This window comes from Vicugna pacos, chromosome 9 (assembly GCF_048564905.1).
Source record: "Vicugna pacos chromosome 9, VicPac4, whole genome shotgun sequence".
NCBI classification, from domain to species: Eukaryota; Metazoa; Chordata; class Mammalia; order Artiodactyla; family Camelidae; genus Vicugna; species Vicugna pacos.
The window spans coordinates 5021044-5036001 of record NC_132995.1 but is presented as its reverse complement, the minus strand read 5'-3'; the positions used below and the strand labels follow the sequence as shown (position 1 = coordinate 5036001).

The 14958-nt window shown below is 45.6% G+C and overlaps 1 protein-coding gene across 1 annotated transcript; it reads right to left on the bottom strand.

The window, feature by feature from the left end:
* Positions 1-1050: 1050 nt before the first annotated feature.
* Positions 1051-14574, bottom strand: SIGLEC5 (sialic acid binding Ig like lectin 5). Its single transcript, XM_072968589.1, has 9 exons — positions 14484-14574; positions 14039-14407; positions 13525-13806; positions 13222-13269; positions 12351-12608; positions 11981-12265; positions 11668-11767; positions 10722-10800; positions 1051-1568 (listed from the first exon to the last, which is right to left on the bottom strand). The coding sequence occupies exons 1-9, from the start codon at positions 14524-14526 to the stop codon at positions 1374-1376; spliced, it is 1659 nt and encodes a 552-aa protein (XP_072824690.1). The 5' UTR covers positions 14527-14574; the 3' UTR covers positions 1051-1373.
* Positions 14575-14958: the final 384 nt, after the last annotated feature.

Here is a 14958-nt window from a genome sequence, read left to right as displayed (position 1 = left end):
TGCTTTAGTGCTTTCTTTAAAAGAATAAATTAGCTCAATTTTAGAGGAAGGGGAGAAAGGCCTTTCTTCAGTCTACTCGTTCAACCAAAATCCATCCATGACCTCAGGTTGGAAGGACAAGCAGCCGTAAGCAGATGAAAGCAAGGTGGCACGGCCTCCGGGAAAGGGATCTCAAATTGCAAAGACAATGGTATGCACCAGCATGGAAGGCTTAAGGAAGAGTGAGCCGAGAGGAGAGGGTGGGTAGAGAGCGGTGAGGGCTTTAAATGCCAGGGCAGATGCTTGCAATGCTCTAAGGCCAGGGAGCCATGAGTGGGTTTATGTGGGAGAATCAGGGTCAGCTCTCTGACTGTTAGGAAGATCCCTCTAGAGCCCATAAATGAGATAGGGAAGGGACTGGAGATCAGGAGGTGAAGGAAAGTGCTGGAGGAGTTGACAGATAAAAGCAGGGCATGGAGATACCACCCCTGCCCCAGAGAGGTTATAAGATGCCGTATCATTAACCATACACCAGGTGCAGAGGCTGGTCTTTTCCTGGGGAGGCTTTGAAGGGTTCTGGGAAGGAGAATGACATCAACAAATTGCCACCCTGTCCTCTGTGCCTGGTGTGAAAAATTAGTAAACAAAAACCTCAGTTAAATAGAATCAGGAGACCAGCAGGGGGAGCGCTCATGCTCTGCAATGACAGCAGAACCCAACAGGAAGAAGAAAGGCTCCTCCTCTTTCCCGTCAAGGACTCAGCCAATAAAAAGCCAGGGACTCTTTGTTTACTAGAGCCCCCGACTTTTACCCGCCTCTATTAAAGCTTTCCCCTTCCCTCGCCACGTGGGAACTTGCATAAGGCTCGTCACGGTTGCAGACCCCTAATTGCAATTCTCGGCTGACCTTGAATAAACTCATCTTTGCTGTGGAAATACCTGGCAGGCTACTTGTTTCAGGTCAACACTAATCACTCCCAGCCTCAGGAGAACTTGCCAGGAAGATCTTTCTGTTCCAGGAAAAGAAACCAGCAGGCACTGGGCACAGACCAGCTAACAGGACCTCTGCTGCTTGGTTTTCACACGTTCATTTCTTTAATGCTCACCCAACTTTGAGGTAGGACACATAATCTCTGATTTACAGAACGGAAAACTGAGACACAGGGAGATGAAGTGAATTGCCTGATCACAATGCCTTAGGAAGTGTTGGAACCTGCCTTTGAGCCCAGGTCTCTCTAATCCTATCACCTGTCTTCTTTCTGCTCTACCTGGGGACACTCCCACAGTAGTTAATGCTAATATTGCCACAAAGGTTTCGTCAACTAGCCCCTGACTTCTCCTTTCCCCCGCAGAGGCTGTGATTCCTCCAGCCAGGACCGAGCTCTGGGCGAATCCTCATTTGTTGATTTTGATCTCTGAGTACTCGGTGTTGCTGGTGGCCTCCCGGTCCTGAGGCTCTCGAGACTTCAAATCGTGAAAGCTGAGCGAAGCATAATGGAGTTCCTGCTGCTCCCCCGAGGGCGGGGCATCCTCCACAGCGGATGGCGCCTGGTCTGGGGGGCTGTCTGGCCAGGACTTTTGCCTGGAACCCTGAGCAAAGGGGAGAAAAGGGAGTCAGAGAAGGAAGAGTAAGGCAGGCATGGTCCCCAAGGGGAAGGTGGGCTGATGGAACATTCATTCATTCATCCTCTTATTCCACATATGTCTCCTATGAACTCAACTATTCACTCATTCATTTAAAATTTTGTAAAACTAAGGTTGAGTAGACCATATCGAGGGCTTACTGATCATATTTAACCCTCACAAAAACCCAGTATGAATGACAAATCTTATGAACCCCATTTTACAGATAGGGAAACTGAGGTGAGGGAGAGGTGAAGTAACTTGCCCAAGGTCACTCTGTTGTAAACGGCAGAACCAGGACTTAAACCCAAACCTGCTGTGTTATTGGCAGTGTCTCCTGTCGCAGGTCCTGGGGAGGGGGAGGGCAGGTGGACAGTGTGAGTAGATATAGACCCTGACCTCATGACAAGTAGACATGTACACAAAGCAAATTTCTGACATCCATGTGTTATGAGGTAGCATATGCAGAAATCAGAAAAGGGATGTTAGTTCTGGATCCGGGTCCCAAGCTCCAATAAGCAAAAATGAAAATAGAGTAGGAACCCAGCAAAGATGATACCCAGATGCTGGTAAGCCATTCCGTTTTCTCTCCCACGGCTGCCTACACTCCGACACCATCTTGCTATTGAAAATGTGTTGAAAGCAACATTAACCTTTAAATAGTAGCTCAGAAAGGGAAAACAAGAAAATGCAGGTTAGGGAAAAATTGGTTTCACCATGTCAGAAAAAAATAGAATATCTAGACAGAGCTGCCCGTAGTAGGCATGAGCAAGATGAAATAAAATGACAGGAACTAGGTGCAGCCAAAGACAGGGATATAAGGACATTGTCCATTAATAGTCTTCCCCGATATTAAAGGGGGATTAAATTAATCATCACAGGACAAGATGCAGCTCAATAAACAGGAGAAAGCAATATGTTCATTCTTTCACTCAATACCTCTTTGCTGAGCCTTGGCTATGAGTTAGATGCTGTTCTCACAAATGAGGACATAAGAGGACCTGAAACAGCCCCAAATACCTGTTTTTGTGTGGTTCCCTATTAGACAGGGGGAAATACTAACATAAGGTAAAAATTGTGAGCAATTTTCCCACGAATTAGGCACACTTCTAAGCACTTTTCATAACAACCCAGTGAGACAGGAACCAATGTACTGATGGACTCATTTCCAGAACAGAAAATAAAGACACAGAGAGGTTCATTAACTGGCCTAAGGTCACACAGCTTGGAAGTGGCTGGATCCAGGACTTGAACACAGGAATTTGAACTCCAGGGACTATGCAGTTGATCACTTTACAATTCTGTCTACAGTATGAAAATGTACAGGAAGGTTGAGAGTAAAACCAGGGGAAAAACAAATCACTCTTTACCATAGTCCCTGTCAAGATAGTGAATTCACACATGCCACTGGCTCTGTCCGCCAAGATCCAGCAATGCAAGATTATAGACGGAACTATGGGATGACAAAATTTTGTAAATCAGTTGATCAGCTGATTGAACACACATAAATCCCTAGGGGGAAAGTAAAGGCTAATTTGAATAAATGGAGTGGGGGAGGGGAGGCGCTGCAGCCCAGGGCTAGGAAGTTGGCTTGAGAGGATGGGTTACCTCCAGTGTGCTTGAATTCTGTTCCTTTCTCTCCTCTACCCTTGCCTTGGGACAGTCATCATCTGCAGAATTCAGAGAGCCTGCACACGCCAGTGATATGCCGGTGTCCATGACGTAAGTGCTGGATAAGCACTGAAGGTTCACTGAGGCGAAGAGAGGAGCAGAGGTGGAGCCTCACTGGCCTTTGGGATTTTTGTCCTCATTTTCTCCTTTCCAAAGTCTGGGGTCTGGTGGATCAAAATCCACAGAGAGCCCCTGCCCAAAGTGCCTTCTGTCTGAGGGCGGGAAGGCAAAGGGGTGACTTGAGCTGATTTCTTGGCAGAGCAGGAAGTGCAAATGCTTGGCAGTAGTTTTGGTGCCTGAGGATGCTCCACCCTGGGGATTGTCCGGTCCCTCCTTCAAATTTGACACAGACCAGCATCTGCCCTTCACTTTCACCCAATCAACACTCCAGACAGAGTAGCTAATACTCCCGGCAAATATGCTCTTCTAGGTCAGAAGACTGGACACCAACAGTGAAACTACCCTGGAAGAAAAACAAATGAAGGAATCTGGGAACCTCATCTCATGTACCTCTGAAGCAAAAGCATTAGAACCCTCTGATCAAGAGTTTAAACTAAGCACACTAAATGCTCTAGGAGAGAGCCTTTACTTTCCCCTAGGGACTTTGGTGTGATCACTTATTAATCAGCTGAGTGACTGATTGATTTCCAAATTCTTTGTCATCCCGTAGTTCCATCTGTAATTCTTCCATTGTTGGATCTTGGCTATTACCATCATGAAAACAAGAATAAAAAAATTACATAAGTCAGTCAAGAACTATGTAATACCTTTGGTGATATGTTGCAACTAGACTTATGTTGAAAATGTATAGAAATATCAAATCATTATGTTGTGTAAGGGGCACTAATGTAGTGTTGTAGGTCAGTTAAACTCAATAACGAACAAACAAACTCATAGAAAAAGAGATCAGATTTGTAGTTACCAGAGGCAGGAGGTAGGGAAAGGGGGCATTAGATGAAGGTAATCAAAAGATACAAACTACCAGTTATAAGATAAATAAATACTAGGGATGTAATGTACACATGATAATTATAATTAACACTGCTGTATGTTATAAGTGAAACTTAGCAACAGAGTAAATCCTCAGAGTTCTCATCACAAGGGAAAAACATTTATCTATTTCTTTAGTTTTGTATCTACATGAGATTGATGGATGTTCACTAAACTTATTGCAATAATCATTTCATGATGTATGTAAGTCAAATCACTATTCTGTACACCATAAACTTATACAGTGCTAAATGTCAACTGTATCTCAATAAAACTGGAAGAAAAAGAAATTATGTACATCGGAAGTTATGTACATAAAGTGCGAAACGAGAAGTTATGTAATTCTGTAAATTACGGTAAAAAGGGGAAATGCGTATGCAATTCTGTAAAAAGTGGAAATGTTATGTCTGAAAAATACAACAAGAAGAACCCAGTGGATGGAATAAAGAATCGAATGAATATAACTGAAGGTATATGAGTGAGCTAGAAGGGCCATTTGAAGCGCCCCCTACAAGAAGGAGAGGAGAAAGATCAGAACCCAAGAAAGAAAAGATAGACAGAAGACAGACACAGAAAGTCTCAACATTCAGATGACAGTAGTCCCCATATGCGATTTTTTTTAAAAAGACATAAAGCAAGAAGAAATATTTGAACAAAAATAGTGGAGATAAAATTCCCAGTTTAAAGAAAGATGAACCACTTCAGTTAAAAGGACCCCACAAGTGCAAGAAAATGGACAAGAGAAAGCCCACCTCCCCACAGAGCAGCGAATCTTAAGAGTATCAGAACCAAGGAGAAACACATAAACGTTTCCGGGGAGGAGGAGAGGATTACCTCCCAATGTGCGAGATTCAGCCTGACCTCACATTTCTAACAGGAACATTGGGTACAAGAAGCAATGAAGTAAACTGTTTAAAGCATTGTGGTAAAACCTCCTTGACCCTAGAATTTACATCCTGCCAAATGAAGTTCAAATATAGGGGCATAAAAAAACTTTCAGGCACCGAGCCCTCGGAAGTCTTAATACAGAAAAACCCAAATTGAAAACACATTGGGAGGAAGAATTCAAATAAAAAGAACAAAACCAGGAAACCATACGCGATAAGAATAGGAGATATAGGTATCAAAATACCTCATTAAAATGTGTATTTAAAAATAAAACCAGAGAATAGAAAAATGTTAGGTAGGTTCATGATAACCCAGAATGAAAACGATCTCTAAAGAAAGAAGCAACATTGTAGTAGAGGGTGGAGGAAGAGGAGATCAATGGATGTAAAAGCACTCGTGTTCTTTTTGTTAGGAGTAAGATAGAAATATTAACTGTTTTAAGAAAGGAGACACTGTATAGCACAGGGAAATATACACAAAATGTTATGATAACTCACAGAGAAAAAAATGTGACAATGAGTGTGTATATGTCCATGAATGACTGAAAAATTGTGCTGAACACTGGAATTTGACACAACATTGTAAAATGATTGTAAATCAATAAAAAATGTTAAAAAAAAAAAAAGAAAGGAGAGAATGAAATATTGAAAGAAACATGGAACCAAGTGAAAAGAAAAGGTAAAACAGTAGAAAGAAATCCACATATATCAATAACCGTGATGAGTACAAATAAAGTCAACTCTGCAGAGGATGTCAGATTGGATTTTTGAAAACCTGGTTGTATACTATTTACCAGAACCACGGCTAAGACATAAATAAAATGTTGGGGGGAGGGGGACGGGAAAGGAAAGTATGGAAAAATATCAGGCACCTAGCTAACCAATGGCAAACTGATGTATCTCTTTTAAGATCTAACCACTGAGCCATAAAAAAAGAATAAAAATAATGCCATTGGCAGCAATATGGATGGACCTGAAGATTGTCATTCTAAGTGAAGTGGGCCGGAAAGAGAAAGAAAAATGCCATTGACATCATTTATATGAAGAACCTAAAAAATAATAACAATAATAATAAGGACACAAATGGACCAATTACTGTGCTGATCTCTTGAATATGTGTAAGCACATCTGACTGCCCTTTATGATTGGATTACTGCATTCTGTTGTTTCTTATTTTGTAGTTGGCTTTACTCCTTTGATAACTATGTAAGTTTAAAAAGCTAAAGATCTAATCTGTTCTTAGAAACAATCATTAGTACATATATGAAAACTAAAAAAAGTGAAATATACTTTATATGTATTTACATGCAATATAATGTGTATGTGCAGTCAAACTGTAATAATTCTACATAATAAAACTGAAAAAGGGAAAAGAAAAAAAGACAAAAAAAAGGTCTAACCAAAAAGGATCAGTAGGGAGAGAGACAATCACACTGTGTGACTAAATGTGGTAAAAATGTTCATTTCCCTGGGAAGACAAAATACTTCCAAAACATACAGTTTAAATTTAAAAGTACATCAACCACAGGAAACATATGAATAGGACTCCAGGGGAAAACTGACAAACCAGCAGAATGTAAGATTTCAGATATGGATAGGTCAGGAAGACCTATCAGTAAAGATCTGAATTTCATCCATACAACTAACACACTGGCCTCTTGATCTTATATGGAATTTAAGAAATAGAAGATATACATTCTTCATAAGCACACAGGAAATATTTACAAAAGGCTATCGCACACCAGGCCAGAGAGCACGTCTCAACAAATTTTAAAAACAGGTTATCATAAAAACATGTACTCTGACCAAAACCTAATTTAGTTAGAATTTAAGGATGGAAAGATGTTTTAAAATCCCTTTCTGCTCGACTTTGGAGTCTTATCCAGGGTATTAAGACAAGAAAGGGGAAAGAAATGCTTAGAATCGAAGGGAAGAAATAAGCTGTCATTATTTTGCAGATGATATGATCATCGAATTTGAATTCCCCAAAGATTCTGACACCCAAAACCAACCTGTGGTCACTTTTAAATTGAAAAAAAAGTCAATCAAAGATACTTCCATGTCTACATGCAAACTATTAGAACTAACAGGAGAGCTTAGCAAGTTGGAAGAATATAAAAGATCAACTCAATACATAATTGCATTTCACTCATTCATAGCTGCATCTACTGAAGGAAGACAATTCTTGGTACCCAGACAGCGAACACCCCAGGAGCGGTGGCTGTCACCGAGAAGAGATGCACATTTATAGTGGGGACCCTAGAGGAAACCAGGGAATGGCTTCAACCCCATCAACATGCAAAGTAAAAGAAGAAGCTCTTCATGGGCAAATGAAAAGAAATTGACTGGGGAGAGGGTATAGCTCAGTGGTAGAGCACATGCTTAGCATGCATCAAGGTCCTGGGTTCAATCCCCAGTTCTTCCTCTAAAAATAAATAAGTAAGCCTAATTACTTCCACCACCTGCCGCCCCCCAAAATAAAGTTAAAAATAAATGAAAGAATTTTTTTAATTGGCCACTGTTCAAAGAACCTGTACTCACATCCTGCCCATGATCACACAGACTTCCATTGCCAGATGCAGATGAGATAGTCTGAGTGTACTCACTCCCCATTAGTTAAAATTCAGGGGAGTGAGGATTGAGTCATCTGTTGAAACCTGAAACTTCTCAGACGAAAAATACATCTGCAGAGGTTGCAGGAGGCTGGGTGGGTTTTTTTTTTTTTTCCTTCAATACCTGAAGCCCAAAAGGACCAGTTGATTCTTGATGGAAATGACATTACATTTGCATCAAATGCAACAGCTCTGAGTCAGCAAGCCATGACAGTTAAAAACAAGAATATCACAAATGTTTCACATGGTATCTTAATCTCTGAAAGAGAATGATTCAGCAGGCTTATGAATAAGATCTAAGATTCTCCAGCTACCAAAGCCACAAGATTCTAAATGACACCTGACATCAATTTGTGGTTTTTTTAATTATAAAGAAACAACCTTATATGTTTTTTCTAAATATTTTCCTTCTGCGTATCAGCAATGAACAATGAAAAAAATACACCATTAAAAAGATAGCATTTACAGCAGCAACAATAACTAGGATTTAGGAATAAAAATAGCAAAACGTGACCAAGACCTGTGTGAAGGAATTCTCCATTATTCTTGAAAACATTTAAAAAAAAAAAGACTTAGATGAATGAAGAGAACTGTTTTCATGGATAAGAAGACTTGAATTCATAAACAAGTACATTCTTCCTGAATTGATCTATGGATTCAATGCAATCCCAATCAAGATTCCAACGGGAGTATTTTTTTTTTTGAACTTGAAAAACTGATTCTAACATTTAAAAAGAATAACAAAGGGCCAAAAATAGCCAGGGCATTTCTGAAGAAGATTCAGAAGAGGGTCTTGCTCCATCAGACACTAGGACTTATTTTTGAGGCTATAGATTCTGCTGATCGAATACACAGTTCTGACTCGGGGATTGGAACAGAAGAGGCCACAAAAGGAGGCCCACACATGTGCAGAATTTTGATGCATGACAGAAGTGGCGTGGCCGATCAATGCGGGAGGGAAGGACTATTCTATACATGAAGGAGGAACGTGTACAAATCAACACTGCACACCGCACACAAAAATCAACTCCTGGTAGATTAAGTCTTTACATGTCAAGAGAAAACATAAAACTTCCAGTAGAAATTGTACTTGACTATTCTGTTAATCTTAACGTGGGAAAGCTTTTCTTCAATGAGACCCAAAAGGCACTCAATAGAAAAGAGAAGATTGGTGCGTATGGTTATATTACAATTAAGAACTTATTGCCATCAAAAGTCACCTTTGAAAAAGCGAAGACAAGCTACTCACTGGGAGAAGATATTTACCATGTATACAACAAAAACAACAACAACACTGTAAAACTCTCTAATACATTTCGAAAAGTTCAAACATCCAATAGAAAAATGGGCTGTAGATGTGACCAGGCATTTTATAGAGAAGGTGTTTATAGGCCACTGAAGATGTAGAGAGATTTTCATCTTCATTAGTAACCAAGGAAATGCAAATCACTATCACACTGAGATAGTGAGATGACAAAAAAGAAAAAAAAACTGAGAAAACCAAGTGCTGGAGAGATTGTAGATTGACAGAATCTGATAGGCACAAATAGAAATATAAATGAATGCAGTTGCTTTGGAAAACCATTTGTGATGCTCTTGCAAATATGAACTTTGCATACCCTATGACTTAGCAATTAAATTCTTAAGTCATGTTAAAGAGAAACTCTTGCATGTGAATAAAATGAGACACTAATAAGAGTGTTTATAATAAGCCACATCCAGAAACAACTCAAATGTCCATGAATACAAACCTAGATAATAGACAAAATCATAAAATGAAATATTCTGCAATAGGAAACTGCAACTTTATGCAGAAACATGAATGAATCTTTGCGACATAATATTGTGTCTACAAAGTAAGTCCAAGAAGAGTACATGCAACATGACACCCTTTGTAGGTTCAGAAGCAATTAAACTAAATAGTGAATATTGCAGGTATACATATACATGATAACACCAGCAGCAAAGGATTCAGAGCAGTGGTTACTGGGGATGGGTCAGGGAGCATCGTGGGCAGATGGAAGTCATCATCAATGTTTGAAGTCATAGGTTGGGTGGTAGGTTTACACTTGCTTATCATACTATGAATAAAAATGAATAAGTAAAAATAAACACTGTTTCAGTGATAATAGTTTGGTCATGAACAAAGCATTTTGAACAATTCCATTCAGTCCAGCACAGGTCCAGTTTTATAAAAGGGGAGAAGGGTCATGTTGGACAGGGACGGAGTGAGAGAAAATTACAGCTCCTGCCCTCAAAGACTACAAATATGACAAGAAAGTGGAGACAGGTAAATGCAGTGATGTTGTGTGGTGTGCCCCTCAGGACAGGGGTGGACACAGAGTTCTGGGGATGTAGAGAAGGGAGGGATGGACATTGACAAAGGTCTTCCAGAGCCGGAGATGCTGATATTGGAGCTGAAAGGAGGAGGAGAGGTGGTCTGGCAGAAATGGGGAAGGGAGGGCATTTCAGGTCAGAGGAACTGTGCATTCAAAAGCTGAGTCATAGGGAGTAGACCAGTATGGAGAGAGCAAGAAGGCCAGTGTGGCTGGACCCTAGGGCAGGACCAGTGGCTAGAGCAGCCATCAGGGAAGACCTTAGGAAAGACTTCAAATATCAGACCAAGTAGTGTGACTTGATTCTCAAAGCAATGGGAGCAAACAACAGCTTTGAGACTCCAGAGTGGCTGGAAAGTAGTGGTTTTGAAGAGACAGTTATGGCAGCCTATATATGGCAAAGCAGTGAGGTCAGCTCAGCAGTGAGGAGGCAGGAGGGTGAGCAGACGGCCACTGGGTCTGGAAGATAAAGGTGAAGAACAGAGGGAAGCCAGCTCCCAGGTATCTCTGCCCAGGGGAACAGAGGAGCAGGTTTGGGGGAAATGCTGAGGAGCTCAGTCAGGATCCGCTGTGTGGACATGCCCAGGGCCCCCCACTGCGTGAGAAGACACCCACATCACTCACCCAGCCAACGGTACCCATGATGGGGTCTTCATCTGGGCTCTCTGGGCTCCTGGCTGCCTGCTTCCTGCCAGCTTTCACTCTAAGAGAAGAAACCAACATACTGCAGCCAGGATGTCTCAGGCGAAGGTGGGTAGGCTCCTTCCTACTGAGGCACCCAGACCATGGCACTGGATGCGGAGACCTTCCTGACAGGCCACTGAGTGTGCCGTCCTCCCAGATGACCAGGGGTTTGGCTAAGACTGAATTTCCATCGCTAAAGACCCTTCTTACACACAAAAATTTGTACGTGAGTGATCATAGCAGGTAGTAGAAACAACCCAAAATGTCCATCAATGGATGAACAGATGAGTGAAATGTGCTCCATTCATACAATAGAACATTATTTGGAAATAAAAAGGAAGGACTGACACATGCCACACTAGCATGAACCTTGAAAACATCACGTTCAGTGAAAGAAGGCAGTCACCAGAGACCACATATTTTCTTTTTTTTCTTTTTTCCTTCTTTTGTTTTTTCTTTATTCCTTTTTTGTTTGTTTGTTTGTTTCCATATTTTCTGATTCCACTTACAGGAGCTGTCCAGAATAAGCAACTCTTGGAGAGACAGAAAATAGAATAGTGGTTGCCTCGGGTAGGGTGTGGAGCTGACGGCATGACAAGGGGTATGGGTTTCCTTTTGGTTTCTTTTTCATGTCGAGCTAGTGAAAAAGTTCTACCATTGATTATGCTGATGGACACACAACTCTGCGAAAATACTAATGCCAATGAATCATACACCTTAAGTGTATGGGAATTATATCTCAACAAAGATGTTACCCAGCCCACCCCCTGAAAAAAGACCCCCTCTGGATCTAGTCTACTCAGCTCTGCATTTCTGAGTTAAGTGACCTCACTCTGGACTCCCTACCACACACTTCCCTGCACCTCCCCCAAGGACAAAGGCTTACATGCAAAAGTAGACAAGGCACAGACATAGGGACAGCAGGGCCATGGCACCAGCGCCTCCAAGAGCCCCAAGAGCCACTCCTGTCAGGGATGTTGATTTTCCTGCAGAGAAGAGGTGTGCAAGACGCCCTCACTCCCAAGGTTCAGTCCATTGCCTCCCCACCTCCTTGCAGAACTGGCTGGAGAGCCTCTTCAGGCACAAGATGGAGCACCTCGTCCTAGCAAACACCTTCTGTCCAGGCCCCTCCCACTCAAACTTCATCTTCTGGGATCCTCATTTCCCCCTAAGCCTCTGCCCCCAACCAGCCCCCTGACCTGGTAGCAGCAGGACCGTGGCGCTCTTAACCCCGTGGACGTTCAGGGCTTCACAGCTGAGGCTGAGGCCGGAGCTGAGCCCCTCAGTGAGCCTCAGGGAGCTATTGGCCCAGGACCCAGCAGAGCTGGAGGTGACTTCGAAGGAGGTGTTGCTGAAGGTCCCCTCCAGCAGCCCCTCCCCCAGCCGCCAGCGCAGGGAGGGGGCCGGCTGGGCTCGGGAGGAGCAGCTGCAGTGCAGACCCCCGTCCTCCCAGGAGCAGGAGGGTCCCAACAGCTGCGGGGGGTCTGTGGGGAGGGAGGAGAAGGGTCAGCGGTCCCTCTTCCCTCCCCTGGACCCAGGTGTCCTGCCCCCAGGGGTCCCCACACTCACAGACCACGGAGAGGCTCAGAGAGAGATGCTGGGAGCCCAGCGGGTTCTGAGCTTGACAGGTGAATCCTCCTTCTTCTGCAGTCCCTACACCAGGCAGCTCCAGGATCGCAGTGCTGGAGATGGGGGTGGCGTTCAGGGCTGGGGACCCCCGGAACCAGCTCAGCTGCGCAGGGGGGTTGCTGTCAGCAACACAGAGCAGCTGTAGAGCCTGGCCCTCCAAGATGAGAAGGACTGAGGTGTTTTGCAGAGTCCTGAGGGCTTTGGAAGAAAGTGCAGACAGAGAGAGGAGAGAGAAGGCTGGCAGGCTGACAGGTTCCATCCCTCCGTCCTTCCCGGGGTCTGCCTGGCCCCTCCCTCTCCTCCCCTGGCCCACCAGCTTGCTTCTGTCTCGGTTCTAAGGCTGGACCTTCACACCCTAAGGAGGTTGGCTCAAAGTATCTGGGTCTCATATCTTCAGGGGGAGGCTCAGTGTCTCAGTGGGATCTGTCTGGGCTGTTTGGTGGAAAGAAAGCAGAGCCTCCAATCGTGGAGAAATGGATTCAGTTAATGCAGCGAGAAATGAAACTAAAGAGGCTTTCGTGGAGGAAAACCACAGAGCAGAATCACGGTGAAGTGAAATGGCTTTGAACAGTTTGGTGTGTATGTGCGTGTGTGTGCGTGTATATATGTGTGCATGCATATGTGTGTGCACATGTGCATTTTATGCGAGTGTGAGGACTGGTGCTCTGGAGGTGAGGGAGGGACAATGGTGATTTTCACCTTTGCTTTTCCCATATCTGGTCCCATTCGAGCTGTGAATCCCCTGCCCTCTCTGCCCGGAGGCGGTCGCAGGAGCGGGACCCAGCCCTGGGGAGCACAGGTTCTTTCCTACCTGTGACGTTTCTGAAGGAGACGCTGATGCTGAGGTTCGACGGAGCATCTGGGAGAGAGAGACGTGCCCTGCTTCAGAGGTGAGGAGTGGGGTGGAAATTGACCCAGCACCCAAAACAGGTGGTGGAAGCTGCGAAGGTGGGGATTGCCATCCTCACGGCCACCTCCCACCTAGACTCCCAAGGCTCAGATCCATAAAAACGTGTTCGTGAGTGAGCTGGCCCTTGCGCTCTCCCCGGCCTGGACACACACATGCTCACACAGCCCACTGCCCTCAGGGACCCGGCCGTCCCTCCACACTCACAGGAGACATTGAGCTGGACGGTCCTCTCCAGCGTGGTCCCCTGACCTCCTTGGAGTTTCACCTGACAGGTCAGGTTGGTGCCATGGTCCTGGGGCCTCGGCGTGAGGGTGAGCACCGAGCTGTGGAGCGTCTCTGGGTCCACCGCATCAAGGGTGTCCCCCGCCCAGGAGAACCAGAGAAATCTTGCCCCATCGCAGACGACTGGCAGGCTGCAGGTCAGACTCGTGGGGCGGCCAGACTCCAGAGGCTCCAGAAAGTGGATGTCGGGTTTCTCTGTCAGGGCTGAGGAGGAGAGAGGGAGATGCCTGGGCCCCAGGGGGTGGGGACCCAGAGTGTGACCCTAAGAGGGACCAGTGCCTCGGGGCCCAAGCTCCCCCCGGGGCCTGTGCCTCCTCTGAACCCTCAAACCCCAAGACTCCAAGCACGGGGTCTTCCTGTGTCCTGTTCCTGTTCTAACAGGGGCGCGGGCAGGGGTCTCCACGGCCCACGGTCCTCACTGGGTGCCCTGCCATACCTGTCACCTGCAAGTTCAGCGTATTTCGGTAAGTGTATTTCTGAGGATGATTTCTTTCCGCTCGGAAGAAGTAGGTTCCCGAGTCGCTCATCCTGGCGTCTCTGATGCTCAGGGAGCAGTCGTCCCTGCGGTTCCCGAGGAGGTGGAATCGGCCCTTGGTCTCTGCCTTCGCTGGTCTTCTCGGGTCGTTTGTGGCCACAGGAGCACTAAAGTGTACGTTGTCCCCTTGGCGAAACCAGTAGATGGAGGGGGCGAACCACTCGCTCCCCGGGAGGGAGAAGGAGCAGGTCACGTTGGTGCCCAGGCACTCCTGCACCGCCACCGACTCCTGCACTTGGAGGCCGTACCCTGGAGGCTGCTGCAGGGACCCTGGGGGGACACAGAGGCTCAGCCGCAGCCCCCGCCCCTCCGCCCCCCGTGTCGCCCCCCGCCCCGGGCCACTCACCCCCCCACAGCAGGGGCGGCAGCAGCAGCAGCAGGGGCCCCATGTCCGCCTCGGCCAGGGCAGAGCCCGGGCGCAGGTTCCTCTGCCAGGGGAGGAGACGCCCCGAGGAGGAGGCCCCAACAGGAAGCCGGCGGGTGACGGAGAGGGAGCCGCGGCCACGCAGAAGGGGAACTTGGACCCCGCGGGCCGTGGGGGAGCAGGGTGAGGCGGGAGCTGGGAAAGCATTCTGCCCCGGCCTCTCCCCACCCCACGCTGCAGGCCAACATACGGAGGCACCCAGAGTTCAAGCGCTTCCTCGGGATGTGGTTCTGAAATGATCACCTTCCAAATGATGTGTGAATCAACAGCAGGGTCACCCGGCAGGAAGCAGAAAGCGGGCGAGACCTGGTGACTCGGCGGGACCCGTCCTCCGGCTGAAAAACACTGAACTTTCTGGAAAAGAATATTTTAAATGTTCTCAACACCATTCAGGTGC